The sequence below is a fragment of the Oratosquilla oratoria genome, chromosome 11 (assembly GCF_046742065.1).
Source record: "Oratosquilla oratoria isolate Oo_2021 chromosome 11, ASM4674206v1, whole genome shotgun sequence".
NCBI classification, from domain to species: Eukaryota; Metazoa; Arthropoda; class Malacostraca; order Stomatopoda; family Squillidae; genus Oratosquilla; species Oratosquilla oratoria.
The window spans coordinates 39784902-39796499 of NC_134787.1; the positions used below are offsets into that span (position 1 = coordinate 39784902).

At 38.6% G+C, this 11598-nt stretch overlaps 1 protein-coding gene across 1 annotated transcript in view; it reads right to left on the reverse strand.

The window, feature by feature from the left end:
- Positions 1-4113: 4113 nt before the first annotated feature.
- The window catches only part of LOC143030013 (facilitated trehalose transporter Tret1-like), a 21210-nt gene continuing 13725 nt past the window's right edge, over positions 4114-11598 (reverse strand). The window contains exon 5 of the mRNA XM_076193220.1: positions 4114-7287. Within this exon, the coding sequence (XP_076049335.1) occupies positions 6340-7287 (948 nt within the window). The 3' untranslated portion in view covers positions 4114-6339. The remainder of the gene's footprint in view (positions 7288-11598) is intronic.

The window sequence follows — 11598 nt, forward strand, 5'->3', positions numbered from 1 at the left end:
GTCTTCTTATTATTATTATTATTATTATTATTATTATTATTATTATTATATTATTATTATTATTATCATTATTATTATTATTATTATTATTATTATTATCATTATTATTATTATTATTATTATTATTATTATTATTATTATTATCATTATTATTATTATCATTATTATTATTATTATTATTATTATTATTATTATTATTATTATTATTATTATTATTATTATTATTATTATTATTATTATTATTATTATTATTATTATTATTATCATTATTATTATTATTACTGTTATTATTATCATTATCACTATTATTATTATTACTATTATTATTATTATTATTATCATTATCATTATCATTATTATTATTATTATTATTATCATTATTATTATTATTATTATTATTATTATTATTATTATTATTATTATTATTATTATTATTATTATTATTATTATTATTATTATTATTATTATTATTATTATTATTATTATTATTATTATTATTATTATTATTATTGCTATTATTATTATTATCATTATTATTATTATTATTATCATTATTCAGTTCTAAACTCAAAACATCTACCAATAAATCCAATTAATTTATTTGCACTGCTAATGACCTGTGAGTACTGATTGGTTTCTTGTTCTACACTTGCCAGTTGTAGACCATTCATGGTGTAGTTGCCAATGTGAAGTACGCAACATTTATATATATTAAAAAAAAATCTGTCCATTTTCTGCTCATTCGTATAGTGTTCAAATCTCTTCATAATTCTTGTTTCTGTGTTATGGATATAATTTTATTTGCAATTTTTGTATCATCTGCAAATTTGAATGATTTACACTTTATATTTTTATCCTGGTCATCAATGTATATCAGAAATAGTGCAGGACCTTGAAGTGAACCCTTAGGACATTTGATACACAATACCAGTCTAAGCATTTCCCATTCAGAACAAAACGTTGCTTACAATCAGACAACCATCCATAAATCCACTATGAGGGACTTTATCGAAAGCTTTTTGGAAGTCGAAATATATAATGTCAACTGCTCTCCCTTCATCGTATATTCCATAAATATCATGCAAGAAGTATAGAAGGGTTATCAGACAAAAACTCATATTACGGAAACCATGTTGTGAATCTTTACTTATATTGTTTTTCTCAAAGAAATCCACAACCTTGTCGCTTAGGATAGACTCCATTAGTTTATAAACAACTGATGTAAGGCTAATAGGCCAATAATGACCAGGATTGGATTTGTCAGCCTTTTCAAACAAGGGCATGGGTGAATAAAATCTCGCATTGCCAGAAATAAACCTAAAACCTCATTTACACAATCAGTTCCAACCAATTAATAAGTTCAAACAATTTAATTCATACATACATACATACATACATACATACATACATACATACATACATACATACATACATACATACATACATACATATACCAAAGGCTTTTTCCCCCTACCCGGGGGGTACCCAAAAAGAAAAAGGCATAGAAACACTCCCACCCATTCCATTTCCTATATATTCCACTCCCCTCCACCTTCCTCCCTCCCTCTTATCTTGGCACCTCCTGGATGACGGGACATCCCTGCATCCTGTCCACTGCCCTGGGTCAGAAGCTATGTCGCAGGACGCAGCACATCCACAGCAAGGCCGCTTCATAAATTCAGCGACTCTCCCCCTCTCCGTCCCCCCATGCAGAAAAGGAGAAAGACGGGGAGAAATCCCTTCGAGCTGCGTAATTTTTTTCTTCTCATACATACTTTCTCTCCCCCATCCCCCACCCACTCCCCCTCATGCATCACAGCATCATCTATACACAACCCCTCTCCATTCACCCCTGTCTTCTGTCCTCTCCCGTCCTTCCTCCACAGACATTCCTCTCTTTTGTAATGCCCCTTTCACCCCATCCATCCATCTCATCCTAGGACGCCCCCTCATATTCACTCCTTCCACCTCTGCCTTCCACACTTCTTTTACTAGTCTTTCTTCACTCATTCTTTCCATATGTCCAAACCATCCCAACACTCTTTCATCAACCCTATCTCCCAGCTCCCTTTCCACCCCTGTTCTCCTCCTCACCTCCTCATTTCTCACTCTATCCAGCCTAGTAACCCCTATCATACTTCTCAGACATTTCATCTCAAACACATTCAAACTCCTTCTCTCTTCCTCTCTCATGTTCCATGTTTCTGCCCCGTACAGTGCTGTTGGCACAATCACTCCTTCATATAACCTCCTCTTAGCATCCATTCCCAGATGTCTATTTCTCATTACACTTACACTTTTCAATCCACCAAGGCATTTACTCGCTTCTCTCAATCTACATTCTACCTCCACCCCCACTCCTCCCTTTCCTGCCACATTCGCACCCAAGTATCTAAAACTATCCACTTCCTCCAGTCTTTCACCCTTAATACTCACTTCCAGCCTGCTGTCACTCTCTCCCCTTGTACATCTCATCACTTTAATTTTGCCCACATTTATCTTCAGCTTCCTCCTTTCACACACCTTCTCAAACTCTGTCACTAACTTTCTCAATCCCTCCTCTGATCCTGCTACAAGCGCAGTGTCGTCAGCAAACAACAATTGGCTCACCTCCCACTTTTCCTCCATTTTCTTTAATCATCTCCAACCCCTGACCCACTACCCTTGCATTCACCCCTCGCACCACCCCATCCAAGTAAAGATTGAACAGCCAGGGCGACAAAACACATCCCTGTCGAAGTCCCACCTTTACCTCAAACCATTCACTCTCTCCATTTCTAATCCTAACACAAGCTCTACTACTCTCGTAAAAACTCTTGACTGCTCTTAACAGCTTTCCTCCTATCCCATATATCTGCAGTACCTCCCACAGTGCCTTCCTGTCTACCTTGTCGTAAGCCTTTTCCAGATCCATAAAAGCCTAAAAAACATCCTTACCTTTTCCTATAGCTTTCTCACATATCTGTCTTACCACAAAAGTCTGATCTACACAGCCCCTACCTGTCCTAAACCCACACTGTTCCTCACCAATTACTCCCTCTCTTCCTCTCCTAATTCTCTCAATCAAGACCCTCCCATAAGCCTTCCCAAATACACTCAACAATCTGATTCCTCTGAAACTACTACACTCACACTTGTCCCCTTTTCCCTTGTAAAGCGGAACTATACAGGCACTACTCCAGTCCTCCGGCACTCTACCCTCTCTTAAACAAACATTAAATAATCTCACCATTATGATGAATCTTGGCAAGTGGCAAAGACTATGCACGTATTCAAATATAAACAGATTCCCAAATTATTATACATAGTGCAAGGGGCTAACGGTGTCACACAAATACCATAAAAATGTATTCACAATGTTTTGTCTTTTACCAAAGGTTACATCCAGTTATAATAAACATATATTCCTTACTTGTATCATGGATTTGTTAGAAAGTAATTACGTTACAAAGCGAGAATGAATTATCCGACATAGCTTGCCTGGCATCTCAGCAGTGCTAGAGTTGGTTGCTACCCGTGGAACATGATTCCTTTTTCGATATTTCTTTTCTTTCTTTATTTATTTTTTTTCAATCACGTACAACCAAATATATAGTGCACATTGTGCAAATATTACTGTTCGTTAACACAATTATACTGTAGTGATGAACACATGGTTATGATTACATAAACACATTATGAACATGTTATGCTCCACATGTCTTGCATAAATGGCCACATGAATATGCTTGTGGCTACTCGAACGCATTTCAGATTGGCTAAAAGAAATATTGGTGGATATTTTTGTTATTCACCTTACATAGAGTGTTTTCTTGTACACAAAATATACCGAATACCCAGCAACAAATATTTCTTCTCCATATATAAAAAAGGGTTGCTGGTTTAGTCGTGGTCACTCTATACATCACTCTAATCATCAGAAACAGTTTCAGAACCGATTAATTGTGCAAAAAAGTCGAATATTTCTGCAACACCTGAGGGAGATATCTACACAATAAAATTTATACAGTAAACAACAAAATCCCTCAGGTTTTCTCAGTACAATACTATCAATGAAGAAAAATAAAACAAAAAAATTAAAATCAAGTTTATTCTCAATGCAAAACTGTCGCAACTCATCATCATCATCATAGACATATATCCCAAAAAGTTTAATAAATTTCTGAAGACTACACTGCCTATGAACAAGTTACTAATAACAAATGATTAATAATTAATGAATAAATAAATCAATATATAAATAGAAATGCAGAAAAATACTCTGAGGTAGAATCTGACGAAGGCGAACCGTCTACTAAGAAACAAAACATATCTGTGGCTTCTATGACCAAATAAACCAAAATTTTTGTATTAAAACCTCTCTTATTTTCATACACTTTAAGTCACAAAGGGGCGGAGCCCAGGCCGCGAAGCAGGCCAAGCGCCGCATCTATTTACAACGGAATGAAGACTTGGAAATGATCTCAGTGGTGGTGGTGTTTGGGGGGATACTTCCATGAGGTGAGGGTATCAACGGGATTTCGATAGAGAATCGGATGCTCGTTACTCTCAAAAGAGCCCGGCAAAACAATTAAAAAGTTGTATTCCTGCCAAATAAAACTCATCTTGAAAAATCCATGCTTTTAATGTCCTAATTATTTTACATATAAATACAAATTTAATTCAAATCAGCCCGAAGGGCAGGGCACGAAGCGAGCAGCGCCGCAGGCCTAGCGCCCATGGCGAAACCATGGCGGCGAAGCCGGCGCTTGTAATTAATAAATGAATAATGAATAGATAATAAATAATAAACTAGGGACCAATGGCGTGTACTTTTTTGTAGTGGTCTTGCAAGATGGATCCTCCTATTTTCAAAATCCGTCTTGAATCCCCTCTCTCTTCATCAGGACGATGCAGATCTGAGGGGCTGACACTTGGTCTCTGGATTGGGCTCAAGATCTCTCTTCATCAAATTCAACTGCATTTCTTAGGACTTTTCACTCATGGAAAGCTAATAACCGAAGACTCCTCCCATCCTACTACCTTCAATCGATTAAAAAGAAACAATGCCACGCCAATGCAACACAGACAAGTGTCTAAAGATTCTACCCAGAGATATCTGTGGGATGACCAGAGGACCCTTCCCAGCCATTGTGGGGACGCGGGTTTTTTATTCAGTGAAACTCGAGCCTAACTCCTGATTGGGGATTCCCCTTTCTGCAAGCAGTTGAGACATGCTTCAATCCGGCCAGCCTTCTTGAAGGGGGGAAATGCCACTGGTGCATGTTACGTATGTAAAGCCTTATATATCTGTTGAATGGTTTCAGTCCATTAGTTACAAGGCAAAGGTGAATAGAATATAGGGAATACATAATCCACCTCATATACACAATCTAAAACATAAAAATCACAGATAGCGTATCACGTTTTTGTGTGTGCATGTGTGACGTGAAACATACATGAGCTAACATCCGCATATGTGACGTGACGATGATAGGCAAGCGAGCTGTATGCTCGCATACTACGTGACATGCACTCGTACGTATTGGAATATAACACATAGTACACAAACTGGACATGAAACTGCTTACTGTAGGCCTTATGGTCTCTTGCAGCCTCCCTTATTCTTATGTTCGCTTACTATATGTGAAACAATGTGTGACTGAGATTGTGCCCAGTGGTAGGACGCTTGTTTGGGGTCAAGAATACGTGCCTTGCTTCTTTCCATCTGGAGGTACAGCCCCAAGAGGATGACACTCGGTTTCCGGACCGGACCCAAGATCTCTGCATCACTGTATTTCCTCTACATTTTCACATAAAAACTACTGAAACAGGAGACATCTACTTTCTCCTTCTACTACAAGCCCACACTGATACATCACAGACACCAGCCAACGTTTCTTCCGAGAGAGTTCTATGGCAGGGCCCAAGGACCGTTGCCAGCTGCCGTAAGGCTGTGGGTTTGCAGTTAGATAAATTCGTGGCAAAAATGAAGATTTCCTTGCCCTTCTGTGCCCCTCCCCACCACCTAACAATGCCCAACCATTGCATCCTTCCATTGAACACAACCACTGTGATGTCTTGATATCTGTAACATAACTATTTTTCAATTAATCAAATCCAGTAGTCACGGAGTCTCGACCTCAATATTAGAAGTCCAGTTTGCTTCCCTCTGTATTTGATTATTTGATAGATATCATTGTAACTAGCAATTTATAACATAATTGTTATTTTTATTTACAATGTGACACGACTACTACTGCTTTAGCAACATAAACAAAGATTCTAATATGATAAGTTCGTTACGACGCTGCCAAATGTCCTTAGATATATTTCGATACACGTGGAGGCAGTTGCACCTCACACCCTTGCAATGAACGTCTCTATCAAACTGTCGTGTTTCCTCGTGAAGCACTTGGTGATGTCGTCAAGACGGTGCTCTTTTAGCTCCCTGAAGACAACGAGGACGAAGATGTACCCGCCCACGCACGTGACACAATGAAACCAGAAGACGCCTCCTGTCGACACATCTCTTTGGATGACGTGGTTGAGGGCGTCTGCCGCCAGTAAGGACGACCAGAAGATTGCTGAGACCACAGACACACTCAGCCACTTCAGCTTCGACCCAAAGATCTCACCCATCGTGACCCAGGCGATGGGCCCCAGGCCAATCCCATGGGAGAAGATGAAGAGGAGGACGCAGAAGATCTCAGCGACCCACTGGTACAGAAAGTAGTTCCTGACGCTGTGCAGGTCTTTGAGGAACAGGAAGAGCCCAAGCACGAAGGCGGAAGCTGCCATGATAGTGAGAGACAGGAGGAGGAGGAGTTTCCTGCCGATGTGGTCCACGAGGAGTAGAGAAACGGTGGTCGCAATGATATACACAGAAGTCAGTACAAACTTGTCAGTGTTGATGTAGGTGTCAGTGACATCGTGGAAGAGCTCGAAGCCGTAGAGGGCGAAAGACACGATCCCCGTCATGCCGAAGAGGACCATAAGGCCCGTCGACACCATCATGGGTCTCCAGAAGGTGGGGCGGATGAGGTCTTCGCAAGAGAATCGCCACTTCTCTTGTTCACAGCTGTCAGAGATATCGTGATACTCTTCGGAGACGTCACTCTCGGTGCCCCTGAGCCACTGGAGGGTCACCAGAGCCTCGTCGGGCTTATTCCTGATGAGGAACCTCGGGGACTCCGGGATGCATAGGATGAGGCTGAGGAAGTAGGGGAAGCAGAGACAAAACCCCAAGACGGCCAGGTGCTTCCTCGCCATGACTTCGGCCATGGAGAAGCACAGAAGCATACCAATCTGATGACACAAAGAATGATTAGTACCATGTTACTTAGCAACCTTCAGAATCCAAAATGATGAGTCAATGAGCCAACAATTAAATTAAAAAAAAAGTAAGTGAACTAATAATTAGATTAAAAATACAGGAGAATGAACTAAGAATAATTAGATGAAAATATACGAGAATGAAATTACACAGGGCAACAATTTTTTTTGAAAATCTTAGTTGCATGAGATTTTTTTTATTGGTTCTTACTATTTTATATCTACTGATCTCAAATATGGAAACTATTTTGTTTTGTTTGCGTTCTCATGCAATTTTAGTGATTACATTTTAACCTTTTGCGGCCAAATAAACTACTTATGCGATTATGGTATCAATAGGGATATACAGTTTTTTTTTTCAGATTTGATCGTGGTTACATGGAGATATCAATGTGTGAACAAACCTGATGCTTTCTGGTATATTTATGGACATTTAACGCTTATTCGCCAAAGGTGCAATATAACATAGTTTGTGAGGCGAGCCTATAAAGCGCATTTCGGACTTATTCTTGGTGACCAAGACAAGAAATGGGCCCCAAATACTGTGTCATAACTGTGAAGAAATGCTGTGTGACTGGACAAAAGGGAAACGTAAGAGCTTCCTTTTTGGAATCCCCATGACCTGGCAGGAATCGAAGGACCACACAAGTGACTGGTATTATTGTCTGATCAATACAAAGGGCATTGGCAAAAAATACAGACATAAAATCACATATCCTAGTATCCCCTCAGCAATTCGACCTACTCTGCACTCTGATAAGCTACCAATTCTAGTTTTTTATGGGTTGTCTCCATCTGAAGAAGAGGGTAGCGACGAAATGCAAGAGACTGACGATGAGACTCAAAAAATACTAACAGCGATCCTTCTTATGCTACATCAGAGTCATCAACTCCTCAGCAGTTTAGCCAGCCAGAGCTGAATGACCTTGTGCGCGATTTGGGTCTCTCTAAAAATGCAATAGAAAAGTTAGCTTCTAGGTTGCAAGAAAAGGCTCTACTGAACCAAACCACAAAAGTTTCACTTCCGAAATCGGGAACAGGTTTTTGTTGATTTTTTAAGAGGAAAATAATTTTGTTTATTACCATACTATCTTGGGTCTTCTCCAGGAATTATGGATTCCATTGTATAATCCAAATGATTTGAGATTATTTCTAGGTAGTTCTAAACGCAGCCTGAAGTGTGTTCTACAACATAATGTCAAAGTCAATACAGCTGTTCCAGTAGGTCATTCTGTGTGTTTACGAGACGAGCATAATGACATTAAAATTATGATAGGCCTACTAAAATACCATGAGCACAACTGGACAATTTGCGTGGACCTCAAAATGGTGAACTTCCTCCTTGGTCAACAAAGAGGATTTACAAAGTATCCCTGCTTTCTTTGCATGTGGGACAGCCGAGCTAGAGACAAGCATTGGAACCAGAAAGAGTGACCCTTACGTGAGACTCTGGAAGCTGGTATAACAAATATTGTAGGTGATCCAATCGTCAGTCGAGGAAAGATCATATTTCCTCCTCTCCACATCAAGCTGGGCCTGATGAAACAATTTGTCAGAGCATTAAATACTGACGTTGAATGCCTACAACTCATGGTCTCGGTTCTCTCTGCTTTGGCATACGAGAAGATCAAGGCTGGTGTGTTTGATGGACCACAGACTCGCATACTTGTAAATGATAAAGGCTTTGTCAGAAAAATGAACGATAAGGAAAGGGGAACGTGGCTTTCATTTGTGGTGTTAATGGAAAGGCTGACAACTATGAAACTCTTGTAACAACCTTGTAGTCAGCTTTTCATAACCTTGGGTGCAACATGAGTGTCAAACTCCATTTCCTACACAGTCACTTTGATAGATTTCGTGAGAACTTAGGGGCAGTAATTGACGAGCAAAGCAAACGATTCCATCAGGACCTCAAGACCATGGATGAGCGCTACCAAGGGAGATGGGACAAACATATGATGGCAGGCTACTGCTGGAACATCAAACAGGATTGCCCTGAGACAGTCCACAAACGCAAGACCTTCAAGCGCAAATTCCTGCCTAACTAAAATGTAACTGAGCTTCGTATCTTCAGGGCAACCAATTTCTTACCTAATAATAAGTTTCATATAAATTTTAACCTTTGATGGAACATATTTCAAGTTATGTTATGAATAAATTTAAACTATGTGACATTAGATTTTTTATTCAACAGCTAATTCAATGAGAGTTTTAACCGCATGTTTCTTCTGAAAGACGACGATGTTAGTAAGGCGAAGACAAAATTTTGATATTTTCAAATACCTTAATTGCAAAAATATAAAAGGTTTCAGGAAAAAACGACTCCATATTTGAAATCAGTACATTTAAAATAGGTAATATCAGTGGTTGATATCAATGCAACAAATTTTTTGTTGAGCTGTGTAATTAGAAAAAAAAACATGAGAATGAATAAATAATTAGATAGAAAATAAGTAAGTACATCAGTGAGGCTAGAAACAAGCCCATGAATATCTAATAATTAATGAATGCATATATAGTAAGAGGCTTTTCCCCTTTATAAAGGGAGTGGCCAAGTCAAATGAATATGTACCTAAAAAGAAAATATGGCAAATAAAACAGATACACAAACTAATGAATTAATCAATAAGTGAATATATAGATAAATGAATTAAGAAATAATTAAATGAGTAAATATAACATAAATAACACACACACACACACACACATATATATATATATATATATATATATATATATATATATATATATATATATATATATATCACAATTAACACCACAGTCGGACGAAAGAAAGAGTTGCGTAAGCGAAATTATATATTTCGATTGCTAACTGCAATCCTCTTCAGTAGCACAAAGTGGAAGGAGGATGCTATCTTAAATAGCAACCTGTTACAAAAGAAAGGGAACATAGAAAATAATAAACGTCACAACCCCAACCCTATGCGACCTGAGGATGACATGAGGTCGGATCAGGGGGAGGGGGAGGAAGCTTGTTGACAATATGTTTGGTGATGAAAAGTCCTGATATAATGTCTGGGGTCCATTGACCCTTGGAAATATTCATCGTGGGCAGATATTCAATTAATATGGATTCCACCATTTTCCTTCTGAACCCACAGCCTGATTTAATAAGGTCAGATTTCTTCCAGTCCATCCAGTGATTAAATTTATTTACGTGTTGAAACACGGCTGAATTTTCTTGGCCATACTTAATCGACCTCTTGTGTTCATTCAGTCTTGTCTTTAAGTCTCTACCCGTCTGGTATGAAAGGTTGCAATCTTTACATGGAAGGGAGTAAACACTTGGGATATGATCTTCTCTCAACCTCTGGTGAACATTAACAACTTTTTTATTAACCCACTAGAGCCCAATTTTTTTTTCAATGAAATTCTGATTTAAGTCCTTATTTTAGGACCATGGGCACCAGAAAAAGTTGAAATTTAGCCACCTTGAACCTAAGACTTATATGAAAGTAAATCATTTCCATCCAACTTTCTGTATTCCTTAATTATGCTAAATTATACATGGGTATAATATAGAATATGTATATTATGCATAATTATACATAAGGTTGTTATGCACCATTTTCACTGTAGGTATGCCATTGATTTTCACAGTCTCCCATGTGAAGTCCCACATTGCACTTTACACACTGCTTGCTTACTTTCCTCTTACACTGTGCACATTTCCTTTGTTTTCCTCCCTCTGTTCTTTCAAGTCGGTGTCCTGTACCATCAAATCTTATATCGGGAAGCACTTTTCCAGTCATCTTCTTCACGCGCCCTGGTTGCTTAGGTTTTGAAGGAGAGGTCATATGTAGATAATACCTAGCAATGGAGCGCTTTAAGTCCAAGAGAGATGTTTTAGTTCCTGAGATGATTGTGCTGATTATCCAAGCATTCACAACAGCAGTGTCAACCAAGTTAGTGAATAGGTTGAAGTACCATTTCTTCCCTCTCACACCAATCCGGTATTTCTGGGTCAGCCAGTCAAGGTGATCAACTCCTCCCATGTATTTGTTATACATGGCAATGAGGTGAGGCTGAGGGACATTGATATGTTTCCTCTCTTTGTTGCTTCACCGTTTAGCAGACCCAACTGGGGTAAAGGACTGGTGATTACTGCCAATGGTAACTAAGCTATTGTCATTCCACTTTAGAAAGAAAATTCCATTTTCTTGGTTAGACTTGTAGTCATACACTCCACGTGACTTTTTTTTTCATGTCATTGTCACTCTCCAGTGACACATACATATAAAAAACATTTTCTCTCTAATTGCG